A 19132-nucleotide genomic window follows, 5' to 3' on the forward strand; every position below is an offset into this window, starting at 1 on the left:
ATAGTTTAGTCATCCCTCGGAATCATGAGCCTTGCACTGACTTTGTTTCAACCAGTAATCATGGACAAGAGACATGGCCGCTCAACATATGTATGTAGGATCTTATTGTTGGGGATTCGAAACAATCAAATCGAACCATTGTCCTTCCGGACCTTGTGTTGAAAGTAGGAAAATAGGAAAATTCACCTCAAATAAAGATAAAAAACTTGCAGAAATAATAAAGGAGACGAACACACAGATTTAATGAGGTTCAGCAACGTGCCTACGTCCTCGGGAGCCACACCACACAATTCTTTTGATTAATTAAAAAAGAAATACAAGCTCTCAAACTAGGGTTATATCTCTCTGAGATTCTCTCTTTTTTTGCTGTCAAAAACTCTCTTTTTTCGTGTACATACAAGCCCTAAAAACGTTTAGGTATATATAGGGTCCTGAAAGAAACAGAATCTAAAACAGTTTAGGAAACTGTTTGACTGTGTCGCGGTTGACCGTGGCGGTCGACCGCGCAAGTATCGCGGTCGACCGCGGCGGTCGACTGAACCACTTTCCAGAGAGCAGAAAACATTACAGTGTTAGCGCGGTCGACCGAACTGATTCCCGAGACCAAAAATCCCTACAGGGTTGGTGCGGTTGACCACCGCGGTCGACCGCCTTCAGCTCCAGCCTCTTGTCAGCTTCTGTGCACGTTCGCGGTCGATCGTCACGGTCGACCATGCAGGCCTCCTCCTGTTTTTTCTTGATTTTCTCCCTCGTTTTGATTCCAGCTTCGGCTTCAACTTTGGGTCTACACTTTAGACTAATAATCTCCCATTTGGAGACCAAAGTGCCATCAGCGAGTTCACCCAAACTCTCCCATTCTTCGCATGTATCTTCTCCTCCCCGGAAAAAATCCTTTCTTTAATCAATAATATCCCGGCGATCTCACCGATCCTTGTAGTGTGGCTCCGCCTTCGTCTTCTACTCGTAAAAGCCAGCTGAAGTTATGCACAACTCTAATTTCTCAATGGTGACTGCTTTCGTCAACATGTCCGTCGGATTTTGACTCCCCAAAATCTTTATTAAGTGAAACTTTCCGTCTTCAACTAGCGAGCGTATAAAATGATATTTAACGTCGATGTGCTTCGTTCTGGCATGATATACTGGATTCTTGACAAGATGTATAGCGCTCTTACTATCACAATAAAGAACTCCTCTCCCTTGCTTCAGATCCAACTCTTCCAAGCAACCGTTCAACCAGATCATTTCCTTGCTTGCTTTGGTCACTGCGGCATACTCAGCCTCGGTTGTAGATAAAGTCACAATCTTCTGCAGACGTGAGACCCAGCTCACTATTGTCGACGTTAAGGTATAAACATACCCCGTGGTGCTTCGCCTCATATCATGATCACCGACAAAGTTCGCATCCATGTATCCCTGCAACACCAACTCCTTCCTCCTGAAATATAGTGGTTTGTTCGTTGTTCCCCTCAAGTACCGTAATATCCACTTCGCGGCCTCCTAATATTGTTTCTCTGGATTGCTAGCAAACCTGCTCATAACTCCCATTGCATGGGTGATGTCCGGTCTTGTGCAAATCATCGCGTACATGAGACTCCTAATGGCCGAAGAATATGACACCCTGCTCATATGCTCTCTATCTGCATCTGTCTTAGGTGATTGATCATCAGATAGCTTGAACTGGCTTCTAATGGGCGTGCTAACAACTTTAGCATTCTGCATGTTGAACCTTTGAAGTACATTCTCAATGTATTCAGCTTGGCTCAATCTCAACGTCCCTTCAGCTTCATCCCTACTGATTCGCATCCCTAGAATTTGTTTTGCTGCACCTAGATCCTTCATTGCAAACTTCTTTGCTAGCTGCTTCTTCAAACTGTTTATATCTTCTAAACACGGTTCTGCTACCAACATGTCATCAACATATAATAACAAGATAATTAAGCTGGACTCGAACCTTTTAAAATAACAACAATGATCCGATTTGCATCTTCTGTAGCTATTGTTTTGCATAAAGTTATCAAACTTCTTGTACCACTGTCTCGGAGCCTGTTTCAAACCATATAAGTTCTTCTTGAGCTTGCACATCATCTCTTCCTTTCCTTCTTCAATGAAGCTAACAAGCTGCTTCATGTAGATTTCTTCATCCAAGTCACCATGAAGAAAGTCAGTCTTCACATCTAACTGCTCAAGAAAGAAGTCTTCTACAGCTACCAAACTCAATACCATTCTGATGGTTGTGAGCTTCACAACAGGGGAAAATATCTCCGTGTAGTCCACTCCTTCCCGCTGTTGAAACCTCTTCACTACTAATCTGGCATTGAATCTCTTGCTTCCATCTCTCTCCTGCTTGACCCGATAGACTCATTTGTTATGTAAAGTCTTCTTCTGTGCAGGTAGCTGAGCTAACTCGCATGTCTCATTAGTGAGTAGAAAATCCATCTCCTCCTGCATCGTTTGCTCTCACTGCTGAGATTTACTCGCTTGTATTTTCTCTTTATAACACTCCGGTTTACCGTTATCTTTCAACAATAAGTAATCAAGAGATAAAAAATATATGGGATTTGGTTTGGGTACCCTGGATGACCTCCTAAGCTCCACGTCCTGGGTAGTTTATTCTGTACCTGGAGCCTCCACCATTCTTTGGTTAGTACAAACATCATCACCCCTATCTGGAAGATCCTCTAAATCCATGTACTCAGATCCATCTGCATCTGAAGTGATGCTCCCACTGCTTTGGCTATCATTGGCATTTTTCCTATTCTTGTACATCACATCCTCCTTGAATATCACGTCCCTGCTTCTGATGATCTTCATGTTCTTCTCATCCCAAAGATGATACCCAAACTCAATAATACCGTATCCAATGAATGTGCACTTCTGTGACTTAACTTCTAGCTTCTCCCTGACATGGTCACTGATATGAACATAAGCCACATAACCAAATACCCGCAAGTGTGAGAGATTTATCTTCTTTCCACTCCAAACCTCCTCTGAAATCCCAAAATCCAATAGAACTGATGGCTCGTGATTAATAAGGTAAGCTGTCGTATGCACCGCATCCGTCCAAAATATCTTAGGCAGACCTGCATGTAATCGCATGTTCCTGGCACGCTCCGTCAAGATTATGTTCCTCTCTACAATGCTGTTCTGCTGCGGCATCCCTGGAGTAGTCCTCTCTAAACGAATACCATTTGTAGCATAGAACCTCTTGAACTCCTCCAGCTCGTATTTTTCATCATTGTCTAGTCTCAGACACTTCATTTTCAGATCTGTCTCGTTCTCCACCATGGCCTTCTACTTCTTGAAGACTCCGAACACCTCTGACTTATGCTTCATAAAGTAGACTCACACCTTCCTCGAGTGATCGTCGATGAAAGTGACATAATATCTCGAACCGTCAAAAGAAGACACACTGGCTGGACCCCATACATCTGCATGAATTAACTATAGCTTCTGAGCCTTAGGTGGCCTTCCACCCTTCTGGAAACTAACTCTCTTTTGCTTCTATAAGATGCAATCTTCACAAACCCCGACTTTCACGGAGTCGATCCCGGTTAGCTTTCCCTGTGAATGTAAGATCTTCATCCCCTTTTTGCTCATGTGTCCTAGCCTGTTGTGCCACAGATCTGTACTCTCTTTGCCAGCTATAATTACAAGGGTGTCACTCGCATATAAGATGAGGTAGAGAGTTCCTAGTCTATTGCCTCGAGCAACAATCATCGTACCATTGGAGATTCTCCACGAATCCCCTGTGAATGTTGAAACATAGCCTTCTGCTCCAAGCTGTCCCACTGAAACAAGATTTCTCTTCAGCTTCGGCACATGTCTCATGTTCTTCAAGGTCCACTTAGAGCCCTTCATCTGAATCTGCACTTCACCCTTTCCAACAATATTACAAGACTCGTTATTCCCCAAATAAACTTTTTCAAAGTCCCCTGTTACATAATTCTGGAGAAGTTTCCTGTTAGCAGTGGCGTGGAAAGAGGCTCCTGAGTCGATAACCCAAGAATCTGAGTCGCTATCCATAGCAAGGATCAATGTATCCTGCACGATATAAGCCTCTTGCTCACCCGTATCCTTTTTTGGACTCTTGCAGATTGAAAACATATGGCCCTCCTGACCGCAGTTCCAACACTTCCCTTTAATAGGCCTAACCTTCGAGTTCAACCTCTTCTTCATTGATTTCGACCGATTCTTATTCTGATTTCCTTTCTTCTGGCTTCTGCCTCTCTGCTCGAAAGCTGAACCTGAACCTTCTGATTCGGACGATTTTCTTCTAACCTCCTCGGATAGAATCATGCTAACAACCTAACTCAGCTTCAACTTCTCTTTCCCCGCCGAATTGTTGATTGACGTCACACAACCTACCCAACTATCCGACAACTGCGATAGTAAGAATAGGGCCTGCACTTCGTTATTAAACGTGATGTCTACGGAGATAAGTTGATCAACAATCGTGTTGAACTTGTTGAGGTGCATCGTGAAGGACCATCATTCTGTCATCTTGAGGTTGAAAAGAGTCTTGACGATATGCACTTTGTTTGCTGCCGATGGTTGCTCGTACATCTTCGCGAGCGCTTCCATAAGCCCCACTGTCTTCTCCTTCAATATGTTATGGGCTACTGATTTGGCGAGCGACAACCGAATTTGCCCTAAAGCTTTCCTATCCAGTATCTCCCAGTAACATCTGACTCCTCTTTCTTCTGTCCCTTATCATTGTCCATCAACGGGCGATACAAGTCCTTCTGGTACAGATAGTCCTCCATCTGCGACTTCTAGTAGGCTAAGTCTGAGCTGTCAAACTTCTCAATCTTAGATTTGATTTACTCTGCCATGACTTTCACACAAATTGCTAAACGATGTTCTGATACTAGTTGTTGGGGATTCGAAACAATCAAATCGAACCCTTACCCTTCCTGACCTTGTGTTGAAAGTAGGAAAGTAGGAAAATTCACCTCAAATAAAGATAAAAACTTGCAGAAATAATAAAGGAGACGAACACAAAGATTTAACGAGGTTCGGCAACGTGCCTACGTCCTCGGGAGCCACACCACACAATTCTTTTGATTAATTGAAGAAGAAATACAAGCTCTCAAACTAGGGCTTTATCTCTCTAAGATTCTCTCTTTTTCTGCTATCAAAACTCTTTTTTTTCGTGTACATAAAAGTCCTAAAAACATTTAGGTATATATAGAGTCCTGAAAGAAACAGAATCCAAAACAGTTTAGGAAACTGTTTGACTGCGTCGCGGTTGCGCAGGTATCACGGTCGACCGCGGTGGTCGACCGAACCACTTTCCAGAGAGCAGAAAACATTACGGTGTTGGCGCGGTCGACCGTCACGGTCGACCGAACTGATTCCCGAGACCAAAATCCCTACAGGGTTGCCGCGGTCGACCGTCGTAGTCGACTGTCTTCAGCTCCAGCTGTGCACGTTCGCGGTCGACCGCCACGGTCGACCGTGCAAGCCTCCTCCTGTTTTTTCTCGATTTTCTCCCTCATTTTGATTCTAGCTTCGGCTTCAACTTTGGGTCTACACTTTAGACTAACACTTATATCCTATGTTGACTAACTAGAAAATTTTCACTCCTATGACTATTGTTGGTCACCTACCATCTACAAATTAACCTAAATTTGGGTCTAATTTTGGATCTAAATTTGGGTCTAAACCAGTAATTATGTATTTCCAAGATGACTAAAATTATTTATAAGCTATTTGTAGGCTAACTAAACCATAGTCTACATAGTCAATTATAGGAGCAACATGTTATTCCTGTTGGAATTAGGTGTGGATTCAAACCTCCACAGGCGAGCTTTGGCGGGCGCAGGCGAGCTTTGGGGGACGACGCATGCGAGCTCAAGGCGAGCTCGAGATCCGGTGCAGGCGAGCTCGAGCTTTGATTTCAGGCGAGGTCATGCGAGCTCGTTGATGCAGCGTAGGCGAGGAGCTCTAGGCAAGGGCTTCTTCAGGCGAGGTTGGGGCGTTTGCTGGCGAGCTTGAACGGGTTGGAACAGGCGAGGTCGACGCAGCTACAGGCGAGGTCGACGCGAATCAGGCGAGCTCGAGCACTACGCGCAGGCAAGCTCCAGCGACGCCAGCCTATCGCTAGGGTTTCCCTATAAAAGAGAAACCCAGAGGCCTTGATCGCTGCTTCTTCTCGCGCTCAAATCCAACGACAGCCTCTTCTCTTTCTTCTTTTTCTCCAGCATTTTTTTTTTCAACGCCCTAAGCAGAGATTTTTGGGGGGATTAAAAGGCCAAAAAATTAAGAAAAGGGAATTAAAGAGAGAGGATTTAAGAAGATGGGTTACACAACACTGTAGCTACAGTGTTGTGTATTTATTGAGAGATCTCAGTTTGAGATCTGCTCTAAGCTTTGTAATTTCTTGTTGATTAATAAGAACTTAATTGCATGGCTCCCGAGGACATAGGTAGTTATCGAACCTTGTTAAATCTTTGTGTATTTTCTCTATACTGCATTTCTGTTGTGTTTGGGGTTTTGACGTAAATTCCCAACAACTGATATCAGAGCTTAGAAACGATCTGAAGGAAGTCAGATTTAAGTGGGAGCGATGACCGCAAATGAAGGAAAGGTGAGAGTAGAGAAGTTTGATAGATCAAATTTCGGATTCTGAAAAATACAGATAGAGGATTATCTATATCAAAAAAATCTGTATCAACCTCTCTCGGGGAAGAAGCCGGAAGGTATGAAGGAAGAAGATTAGAATCTTCTAGACAGAAAGGCCATCGAGGTTATTCGTTTGATGTTAACCCACAATGTTGCTTTTAACATTACAAAAGAAAATACTACGGCAGGTCTTATGGAAGCACTCTCAAATATGTATGAGAAGCCATCAGCCTCAAATAAAGTCCATTTGATGAGGTAGTTGTTCAATCTGCGAATGGCGGAAGGTGCATCGGTAGCACATCATCTCAATGAACTTAATACAGTCACGACCCAATTGAGTTTAGTTGATATTGAGTTTGATGAGGAAGTTCGAGCATTGATCCTTTTGTCTTTCTTACCAGAGTGTTGGAATGCTACAGTCACAGCTGTGAGTAGCTCGTCGGGAAGCAACAAGTTAAAGTTTGATAACGTTCGTGATCTGGTTCTCAGTGAGGAAATCCGATAGAGAGAGTCGGGTGAAAGTACAACCTCTTTAGTATTGCATACAGAGTCAAGAGATAGAAATTCAACCAGAGAAAATGGATCAAAAGACAAAAGGTCCAAATTTAGGAATCCCAGCAGCTCGAAGGCTATCGAGTGTTGGAAGTGCGAGAAAACTGGGCACTACAAGGAGCAGTGCAAGAGTGCACAGAAGGAGTGTGAGGCAAAGGCAGATGCAAATTTTGCTTCCACCTCAGGAGGAGATGGTGCATTGATATGCTGTTTGGAGAGCAATGAGGAGTCTTGGGTGTTGGACTATGGAGCATCATTCCATGCTACTTCTCAGAAAGAATTCCTCGAGAAGTATATCCTTGGAAACCTTGAAAATGCATACCTAGGTAATGATCAACCATGTACCATTATTGGCAAATGTGTAGTGAAGATTAAGTTAAATGGACTAGTATGTGAGGTGAAGGATGTCAGACATATTCCCGACCTAAAAAGGGAACTTAATCTCAGTAAGCTAGCTAGCTAGTGAAGGCTACACTACGACTTTTCATGGTAATAATTAGAGGATTTCAAAAGCCGCAATAACGATTGCCAGAGGCAGGAAGACTGGTACCCTGTATATCACAATAGGTGCATGTTGTTTGATCTCAGTTGCAGCAGATAATGAGACTTCAAAGCTGTGGCACCAGAGACTCGGTCATTTGAGTGAAAAGGGGATGAAGATTATGCACACAAAGAGGAAACTCTCAGGTTTACAATCAGTAGAGATTGATATGTGTGAAGAATACATACTTGGAAAGAAAAGAGAGCCAGGTTTCAAACAAATGGCAAAACCCCCAGGAAGTAGAAGCTAGAGCTCGTTCACTAAGATGTTTGGGGACCAACCACCACCGCGTCTATTGGTGAAAAACACTACTTCGTGATTTTTATCGATGATCACTCTCGGAAAGTATGAGTCTACTTTCTGAAGGACAAGTCAAAAGTGTTTGAAGCTTTCAGGAGATGGAAAGCTATGGTCGATAATGAGACCGGTCTGAGAATAAAGAAGCTCAAAACAAACAATGATGGTGAGTATGAAGACACCAGATTCAAGAAGTTCTGCTATGTGCACGGTATCAAAATGGAGAGAACTATGCTCGGCACACCATAGCACAATGGTGTGGCTGAGCGCATAAATAAAACGTTGACAGAGAGAACCAGAAGCATTCGGATACAGTCAGGTCTACCGAAGCAATTCTGTGCATAAGCAATCAACACAGCAGCTTACTTGATTAATTGAGGGCCATCAGTTCCATTGGAGTATAGAATACCAGAGGAGGTATGATGCGGAAAGGAGGTAACCCTCTCACATCTCAAAGTTTTCGGTTGTGTAGCTTATGTGCATATTAGTGATCAAGACAGGAATGAGCCTAATCCCAAGTCTAAAAAATGCACATTCATCGGGTATGGTGAAGATGAGTTCGGCTACCGCATTTGGGACAACGTAAACAAGAAGGTGATCAAGAGCAGAGATGTGATATTCAACGAGAAGGTGATATATAAGGACGTGCATAAGACAGATGTCAGTGACTCAGAGAGCGAGTCAATATTTATAGATGCAGATGATGTCCTAGATAACCTCTCGGAAGAATCCAATGCATAAGGTCTTCAGCCAAAAGAGCCTGTTTGATAGAACGGTGCGCAGAAGCCCGACGCACCAGCTCCGATATTAAGGAGAACTACTCATCCTCTTGTGCCTAACAGTAGATACATGAATTATATGTTGCTGACAGATGGAGGAGGGCCTGAAAGCTATGATGAAGCTTGTCAGAGTGGGGATACGAGCAAGTGGGAGTTTGCTATGAAATAAGAGATGAAATCTTTAATCTCCAACCAGACATGAGAACTATTTGAGTTGCCCATGGGGAAGAAGGCACGTCACAATAAGTGGGTGTATCGAGTGAAAAAGGAACATGATGGTACCAGAAGATATAGAGCCCGACGAGTTGTCAAAGGATTTCAACAGAAGATCTAAGGAAGAAAGAATCCAACAGATAAGTTGACAGAGGCAGTGACCTCTCAGAAACTGGAGTTGTGCGTAATTTCAGTTGGCCTTTATGCATAAATGATGAAGGCGGAGCCACACAGGAGGAGGTGCTTGTTGAGGTAGCCTGTTGACGTCATTTTGGTCTCCAAGTGGGAGATTGTTGGAATTAGGTGTGGATTCAAACCTCCGCAGGCGAGCTCTGGCGGGTAAGGCACAGGCAAGCTCTGTTGGGTAAGGCGCATGCGAGCTTTAGGGGACGACGCATGCAAGCTCAAGGCGAGCTCGAGATCCGGTGCAGGCGAGCTCAAGCTCTGATTTCAGGCGAGGTCATGCGAGCTCGTCGATGCAGCGCAGGCGAGGAGCTCCAGGCAAGGGCTTCTTCAGGCAAGGTTGGGGCGTTTTGCTGGCAAGCTCGAATAGGTTGGAACACGTGAGCTCGACGCGAAGAAGGCGAGGTCGACACAACTACAGGCGAGGTCGATGCAGATAAGGTGAGCTCGTGTTGGTGTAGGCGAGCTCAACTAGTTTTGGGCGAGCTCGAGCACTATGCGCAGGCGAGCTCCAGCGACAGGCTGTCGCGGCGAGCCTGTCGATAGGGTTTCCCTATTAAAGAGAAACCCAGAGGCCTTGATCAATGCTTCTTCTCGTGCTCAGATCCAGTGGCGGCCTCTTCTCCCTCTTCTTTTTCTCCAACGTTTTTTCTTTCAGCGCCCTAAGTAGTGATTTTTGGGGGGATTAAAAGGGGAGAAATTTAAGAAAAGAGAATTAAAGAGAGAGGATTTAAAAAGAGGGGTTATATAACATTGTAGCTACAATGTTGTGTATTTATTGAGAGATCTCAGTTTGAGATCTGCTCTAAGCTTGTAATTTCTTATTAATTAATGAGAAATTAATTGTGTGGCTCCCGAGTACGTAGGCAGTTGCCGAACCTCGTTAAATCTTGGTGTATTTTCTCTATACTTGTTTCTGTTGTGTTTGGGGTTTTGGTGTATATTCCCAACAATACCAAATATCATTCGAATTTTCTAAGCCTAATCACTCTCCCTTTTGCTTGGGTCCAAGATCCAATTATAATACCACTTGTTAAGGAGAAATTTGGTCCACACCGGGAGCTAATAGGCTTTAAATAAATGCTAAAATCAATTCAACCCAGAAGCTTAAGTAGTTAAATTCTAGACTAACAATGTAATCATACTTCACGTTAACAACGTGTGAATCTTTACCTGAGCTGTTACAGTTATATCAAGAAACTGATCTGAGAAGGGTAGGGAACTCGCGCTGATGACACTAAGATGAGATTTTTCAATCTCACCGAGTGCCTTGAGCAGCATTCCTCGTTGATTCTTGCAATGAATCTTGATAAGGACGATCTTCGCTGATATTTTTGCCTCGATATTGAATTGGGTATCAGCTGAGGGAGGGTTATCGCCACTTTCCTCATCACTGATGCCGGAGGGCTGGGATTTTTTACATGATACAGATACAGACTTCACTGTTTCTTTCGTTGCCTGCTCTTCAAGGGTCTTGAGCTTCTGTGCCATTTCTTTCATGTAATCAATTGTATCCTTGAGAATAGAGGCCTTGTCTCTCTACAGCAAATATATTATGAATTTCAGGCTACTTTTAAAATAGGGTTAATTGTAGATAGGCACCCTATACTATAGCCTTAATAGTAGATAGACTCCTTGCGATATTATTTGTGTGGATATACCCCCTAGTGAACTTTCTTTTACTCTTTTAAAAGTAGAAAAATTCACTCAAGGGATTTATCCATACCTGAGCAAATGGTACAGGGGCTTTATTAGAACAAATATAACTAAGGGGGTCTAATCCACAATTGCACAGTAATAGAGGAGGTCTATCCGAAATTAACCCTTCCAAGTTATTCAAATGAAATAATGTGAACACAAATGTGGGAAAATTACCCTCTTTGTGCCAGGAATAATTTTGTGCAATGTAAACAAATGCTCGGATATCTTCTCCCTCCTCTTCCTCTCGGCAATTACATGCTCTTGATTACCAGTCGCACTCCGCTTCACTTTTGCATTCTTTGACTCCTTGATCACAACTTCCACTGTCTTCAATCTTTCATCTGAACACGGATGTCCAAAAGACAGAATGCCCGTGTTTGTAGAAGAAAAGCTCCAGTTCTTATCAGGCTCAGGAAATTTCTCTGTAGGCTCCCCAATGTTGGCAGGAGTCAAGGGAGCCTCAAAGCAAGGGGAACAGGAGTTGTAACTCTCTGAGGATAGTGTTTCTCGGAAACAATCCCATATGTTTGTTAAAGAGAAATCTTGGTCCAGAGAGCTTAACTCCCATTCATCAACGAAATTGAGGTCCTCTATCTCCTGGTTTGAAAAAAAAAAATCATGTCAATGCATAAGACTTAATTGAATTCTAGAAAAAAAAAACTTTAGATTTGGTCATATTTAAACTTACTGGGTTTGTAAACAAATCAGCTGCTGATAATTCCATGGAGGAAATGGTGGTGAAGGATTTGGCAATAAGGCAAATTAATCCCTGTACATGTAGTGTTAGAGTAATGTAAAATCATGCTTATCTCTCTAGCCTCACTAGCTTTGGTGCAATGGAAGGATCCTTTGACCGTAAATTTAAACTTTCTACATGAGATTAAATGAGGTATTGTTAAAATTTCGGTAAAATTTTAGCAGCAAAGTGTGGTCAAATGGTTGATTAGAAGAAAATTTAATTTTACAGGTGGTTTAAATAAAAATAAAAATATAAAGTATTTACGTAAATTGATCCTAAATAAAAGGTGCCCCCCCCACCCCAACCCCAACACACACACACACAAAACCCTAAATTTAATGCTTTTCAAGAAAATATAACATTACGTGCCGTGATGGAGAGCTACACAGTGGCCAACATAGATTTCTTATTTTATAGCTATTTTGTTTATTTTTACTTGTGTTTGCTACTTACAACACCATAAAATTAAAGTAGAACACCACTAAGAAGGACTAAAGTTATAAATTTATTAATATAGATTCAAAATACAACAATGATAAATTATTGGCAACATCATTGACACAAAATTCATACTCTGCCCGTGAACGTGTGAGTACAAATTTCAATAACTTAAAGTTTCAGCTTATGAAAAGGACTCTCAACAACATGTTAAGAGTATAAATTTATTTCTCAGATCTTAAAGGTTTTGACATAGTGCAAGGCCTTTAACATGTTGTACATAAAAAGAGGAAAATTTGCCATAGAACATCAAACTGTACAACGTGCAGTGCTGTTAACTCCTCGTGAGACCTATCTATACATTGTCATTTTAGCTTGTGTGAGCTTTATTTTTAGAATTATGAGAATATCCTCATATTTGGAAAAAAGAAAATATCATTGTTGAAAACATTTCATCAAAAATGCCCTTATGTCTTGAAAAATCAACATAAACGCCATCAAACTTGGAGGGGGGAAAAAACAAATTGTATGCATAATAATAACTAAAGGAAGGTGATTCTGCTTGTATGAGGGAGAAGAATGTCTTCTTAAACATATAAAGGAGCAAAAAATTAATAAAAAGCGAGAGAAGAAGAAACTAAATAACTAATAAAGGAAGGGTTTTTTTGGGCTGGGGGAAGAAAAGTACCTGAGCTCAATCGGTAAAATGTAGTTAGTATGAAACAATAATTCAGTAAAATTTAGCAAACCAAGAGAAATGTAAATAGAGTGGAATAAGAGAGCTCACTTTTGAACACAACCCTATAGCTAGTGCTCTTCCCTTGGGAGCAAGATCAGCCCCTATTCTGTATATTAATATATAGGAGAGTTATGATGATTTTGGCGTTAATTTGTCGACACGAGTCATTATCAAATCATTATTGTTGTTCGTCGCAGTTGTCAGTATTATAATATTATATTATTAACATATATGGATATATAACTGATCCGCCACCAGTATTGGAGGCGAAGACATATATCGATAAATAATTCACCTACCACAAGTGGTGATGCATGTGTTTAGTAGAGTATGATGCAGTGTCAGATATTTTATTATTTTGGTTTTCAACCGGATCTTCGCGGAGGTGTCTGAATTGACTTTAGGGTTAGAGTCCCACCAGGGGTACACCATGAACCACACTCTTTGTTGCGCGCAGCGGAAAATTTCGGCAGCACTTCGGCAGCACAACAAGAGAGTCAGGTCGCAATAAGAATTCCCGTCTCACCAAGGAGACAAGAATCTGAAGCGGATATCTCAACCAAGTGAGATATCGGCTCTTCCTCTCATCAGTTCTAGGACTGACCTGTCGAGGGATCCTAAAATCTATTACAAATCACACAAAAGCAGTACAACCAATTTTTACGTGGTTCGGCAAATTGCCTACGTCCACGGGGCAAGGAGGGGGAGATCTACTATTAGAGGGAGAGAAAAACAACTAGGGTTTACAATCACTCAATCTAAACCCTCACACAAACTCTCAAATCCCTCACACAAATATCTCTCAAAGGGGATGCACAAACTCTAAACAAAAGGCTTCACAAAATCTCCTCTTTTATCTCTGCATCCGCACTGTAGCCTCTGCCTTTTGCACGCCGAAAAGAAATCCCCAGTTGCGCACTTCTGTTCCGCAGCCGCACACAAATCAAAACCAAAAATCAAATCTCCTGCTGCACAGCGCCCTCGCACTCGCTGCCGCTTTTCCTGTTTGCACGAAGCCGCCGCCCTCCTTTGCATCACCTTTTCACGAAAACCTAGGCTCTTTAAATAGGATTATTCGTGGGCCGCTTCACACGTACCCGAACGAAAACGAAAAACCTGAACAACAATTAAACTCCAAGCAGACTCACGTGCAGGTGTGGACCCCACGAGCAAAGCACAGAAACACGTTCACAATTCTCCACCTCGGTGAAGTTTTTTCCAAAAAACCGAACCGACACCAAAGCATTCAAATGTCCCACTTGTTGTCGGGAACCAAAACGAGAATCCAAACAATCTCACCCCCATCAAAATCAACTAATCCAAACCGGCTGCATCTGAAAGACTACCTACGTATCCTCTTGCCCAAGGAATCAAGCCAAACGTAGTTCACCCAAATGGCCGACAACGGCCTCAACAATTACGAATGTGCAACAAGTTTCGACAATGATCAAACTTGTTACTCGGAACCACCTTAGTGAGCATATCCGCCGGATTATCCTTCGTGTGGACTTTCACAATTTCCACATCGCCATCTTCAAGAACATCTCGAACGAAGTGATAACGAACGTCAATGTGCTTCGTCCGCGCATGAAAAACCTGATTCTTCGCCAAATAGATAGCACTCATGCTATCACAATGAATAGTGACGGACCTCTGCGATATACCAAGTTCCTCCAAAAGTCCTCGAAGCCAAATAGCCTCCTTTACAGCCTCCGTAACTGCCATATACTCTGCCTCCGTCGTAGACAAAGCCACCGTCGACTGTAAGGTGCATCTCCAACACACCGACGCATGGGTAAAAGTAAACACATACCCCGTCGTAGACCGGCGCTTATCCAAATCCCCGGCATAATCCGAATCAACATAACCAATGCACAATTGCCCACCTGTAGTGTCCCGCTCATAAACTAAACCAACATTGAGCGTACCTCGAATGTACCTCAAAATCCATTTCACAGCGTCCCAATGACCCACTCCTGGATCGTGCATGTATCTCGATACCCCAACCTACGCGGTTCAAAACCCTAAGGTGGACGCCGGTCAACGCGTAACCTTAGGTCAACGCCGGACAGCGCGTTGCGACAAAAGTCAACACGTGACGACGAAAGTCAACACGTGACGACAAAAGCCAACCTACGCGGTTCAAAACCCTAAGGTGGACGCCGGTCAACGCGTAACCTTAGGTCAACGCCGGACAGCGCGTTGCGACAAAAGTCAACACGTGACGACGAAAGTCAACACGTGACGACAAAAGCCAACCTACGCGGTTCAAAACCCTAAGGTGGACGCCGGTCAACGCGTAACCTTAGGTCAACGCCGGACAGCGCGTTGCGACAAAAGTCAACACGTGACGACGAAAGTCAACACGTGACGACAAAAGCCAACCTACGCGGTTCAAAACCCTAAGGTGGACGCCGGTCAACGCGTAACCTTAGGTCAACGCCGGACAGCGCGTTGCGACAAAAGTCAACACGTGACGACGAAAGTCAACACGTGACGACAAAAGCCAACCTACGCGGTTCAAAACCCTAAGGTGGACGCCGGTCAACGCGTAACCTTAGGTCAACGCCGGACAGCGCGTTGCGACAAAAGTCAACACGTGACGACGAAAGTCAACACGTGACGACAAAAGCCAACCTACGCGGTTCAAAACCCTAAGGTGGACGCCGGTCAACGCGTAACCTTAGGTCAACGCCGGACAGCGCGTTGCGACAAAAGTCAACACGTGACGACGAAAGTCAACACGTGACGACAAAAGCCAACCTACGCGGTTCAAAACCCTAAGGTGGACGCCGGTCAACGCGTAACCTTAGGTCAACGCCGGACAGCGCGTTGCGACAAAAGTCAACACGTGACGACGAAAGTCAACACGTGACGACAAAAGCCAACCTACGCGGTTCAAAACCCTAAGGTGGACGCCGGTCAACGCGTAACCTTAGGTCAACGCCGGACAGCGCGTTGCGACAAAAGTCAACACGTGACGACGAAAGTCAACACGTGACGACAAAAGCCAACCTACGCGGTTCAAAACCCTAAGGTGGACGCCGGTCAACGCGTAACCTTAGGTCAACGCCGGACAGCGCGTTGCGACAAAAGTCAACACGTGACGACGAAAGTCAACACGTGACGACAAAAGCCAACCTACGCGGTTCAAAACCCTAAGGTGGACGCCGGTCAACGCGTAACCTTAGGTCAACGCCGGACAGCGCGTTGCGACAAAAGTCAACACGTGACGACGAAAGTCAACACGTGACGACAAAAGCCAACCTACGCGGTTCAAAACCCTAAGGTGGACGCCGGTCAACGCGTAACCTTAGGTCAACGCCGGACAGCGCGTTGCGACAAAAGTCAACACGTGACGACGAAAGTCAACACGTGACGACAAAAGCCAACCTACGCGGTTCAAAACCCTAAGGTGGACGCCGGTCAACGCGTAACCTTAGGTCAACGCCGGACAGCGCGTTGCGACAAAAGTCAACACGTGACGACGAAAGTCAACACGTGACGACAAAAGCCAACCTACGCGGTTCAAAACCCTAAGGTGGACGCCGGTCAACGCGTAACCTTAGGTCAACGCCGGACAGCGCGTTGCGACAAAAGTCAACACGTGACGACGAAAGTCAACACGTGACGACAAAAGCCAACCTACGCGGTTCAAAACCCTAAGGTGGACGCCGGTCAACGCGTAACCTTAGGTCAACGCCGGACAGCGCGTTGCGACAAAAGTCAACACGTGACGACGAAAGTCAACACGTGACGACAAAAGCCAACCTACGCGGTTCAAAACCCTAAGGTGGACGCCGGTCAACGCGTAACCTTAGGTCAACGCCGGACAGCGCGTTGCGACAAAAGTCAACACGTGACGACGAAAGTCAACACGTGACGACAAAAGCCAACCTACGCGGTTCAAAACCCTAAGGTGGACGCCGGTCAACGCGTAACCTTAGGTCAACGCCGGACAGCGCGTTGCGACAAAAGTCAACACGTGACGACGAAAGTCAACACGTGACGACAAAAGCCAACCTACGCGGTTCAAAACCCTAAGGTGGACGCCGGTCAACGCGTAACCTTAGGTCAACGCCGGACAGCGCGTTGCGACAAAAGTCAACACGTGACGACGAAAGTCAACACGTGACGACAAAAGCCAACCTACGCGGTTCAAAACCCTAAGGTGGACGCCGGTCAACGCGTAACCTTAGGTCAACGCCGGACAGCGCGTTGCGACAAAAGTCAACACGTGACGACGAAAGTCAACACGTGACGACAAAAGCCAACCTACGCGGTTCAAAACCCTAAGGTGGACGCCGGTCAACGCGTAACCTTAGGTCAACGCCGGACAGCGCGTTGCGACAAAAGTCAACACGTGACGACGAAAGTCAACACGTGACGACAAAAGCCAACCTACGCGGTTCAAAACCCTAAGGTGGACGCCGGTCAACGCGTAACCTTAGGTCAACGCCGGACAGCGCGTTGCGACAAAAGTCAACACGTGACGACGAAAGTCAACACGTGACGACAAAAGCCAACCTACGCGGTTCAAAACCCTAAGGTGGACGCCGGTCAACGCGTAACCTTAGGTCAACGCCGGACAGCGCGTTGCGACAAAAGTCAACACGTGACGACGAAAGTCAACACGTGACGACAAAAGCCAACCTACGCGGTTCAAAACCCTAAGGTGGACGCCGGTCAACGCGTAACCTTAGGTCAACGCCGGACAGCGCGTTGCGACAAAAGTCAACACGTGACGACGAAAGTCAACACGTGACGACAAAAGCCAACCTACGCGGTTCAAAACCCTAAGGTGGACGCCGGTCAACGCGTAACCTTAGGTCAACGCCGGACAGCGCGTTGCGACAAAAGTCAACACGTGACGACGAAAGTCAACACGTGACGACAAAAGCCAACCTACGCGGTTCAAAACCCTAAGGTGGACGCCGGTCAACGCGTAACCTTAGGTCAACGCCGGACAGCGCGTTGCGACAAAAGTCAACACGTGACGACGAAAGTCAACACGTGACGACAAAAGCCAACCTACGCGGTTCAAAACCCTAAGGTGGACGCCGGTCAACGCGTAACCTTAGGTCAACGCCGGACAGCGCGTTGCGACAAAAGTCAACACGTGACGACGAAAGTCAACACGTGACGACAAAAGCCAACCTACGCGGTTCAAAACCCTAAGGTGGACGCCGGTCAACGCGTAACCTTAGGTCAACGCCGGACAGCGCGTTGCGACAAAAGTCAACACGTGACGACGAAAGTCAACACGTGACGACAAAAGCCAACCTACGCGGTTCAAAACCCTAAGGTGGACGCCGGTCAACGCGTAACCTTAGGTCAACGCCGGACAGCGCGTTGCGACAAAAGTCAACACGTGACGACGAAAGTCAACACGTGACGACAAAAGCCAACCTACGCGGTTCAAAACCCTAAGGTGGACGCCGGTCAACGCGTAACCTTAGGTCAACGCCGGACAACGCGTTGCGTCAAAAGTCAACACGTGGCGACGAAAATCAACACGTGATGACAAGAGCCAACCTACGCGGTTCAAAACCCTAAGGTGGACGCCGGTCAACGCGTAACCTTAGGTCAACGCCGGACAGCGCGTTGCGACAAAAGTCAACACGTGACGACGAAAGTCAACACGTGACGACAAAAGCCAACCTACGCGGTTCAAAACCCTAAGGTGGACGCCGGTCAACGCGTAACCTTAGGTCAACGCCGGACAGCGCGTTGCGACAAAAGTCAACACGTGACGACGAAAGTCAACACGTGACGACAAAAGCCAACCTACGCGGTTCAAAACCCTAAGGTGGACGCCGGTCAACGCGTAACCTTAGGTCAACGCCGGACAGCGCGTTGCGACAAAAGTCAACACGTGACGACGAAAGTCAACACGTGGTGACAGAAGCCAACCTATGCGGTTCAAAACCCTAAGGTGGACGCCGGTCAACGCGTAACCTTAGGTCAACGCCGGACAGCGCGTTGCGACAAAAGTCAACACGTGACGACGAAAGTCAACACGTGACGACAAAAGCCAACCTATGCGGTTCAAAACCCTAAGGTGGACGCCGGTCAACGCGTAACCTTAGGTCAACGCCGGACAGCGCGTTGCGACAAAAGTCAACACGTGACGACGAAAGTCAACACGTGACGACAAAAGCCAACCTATGCGGTTCAAAACCCTAAGGTGGACGCCGGTCAACGCGTAACCTTAGGTCAACGCCGGACAGCGCGTTGCGACAAAAGTCAACACGTGACGACGAAAGTCAACACGTGACGACGAAAGTCAACCCACGCGGTTCAAAACCCTAAGGTGAGCGCCGGTC

General features: G+C 45.4%; 1 protein-coding gene across 2 annotated transcripts in view; it reads right to left on the reverse strand.

Annotated features, from left to right (window-relative positions):
- LOC109824351 (transcription factor bHLH18-like) overlaps positions 1-13299 on the reverse strand; it is a 13928-nt gene extending 629 nt beyond the window's left edge. The window contains exons 1-4 of one of the 2 annotated variants that reach the window (XM_020390930.1): positions 12756-13299; positions 11579-11659; positions 11065-11487; positions 10363-10728 (exon numbers count right to left, since the gene is read on the reverse strand). In XM_020390930.1, the coding sequence (XP_020246519.1) occupies positions 10363-10728; positions 11065-11487; positions 11579-11614 (825 nt within the window). In that variant the 5' untranslated portion in view covers positions 11615-11659; positions 12756-13299. The remainder of the gene's footprint in view (positions 1-10362; positions 10729-11064; positions 11488-11578; positions 11660-12755) is intronic. The other variant, XM_020390929.1, reaches the window with a different exon arrangement.

Source organism: Asparagus officinalis, chromosome 9, assembly GCF_001876935.1.
Source record: "Asparagus officinalis chromosome 9, Aspof.V1, whole genome shotgun sequence".
Taxonomy (NCBI): Eukaryota; Viridiplantae; Streptophyta; class Magnoliopsida; order Asparagales; family Asparagaceae; genus Asparagus; species Asparagus officinalis.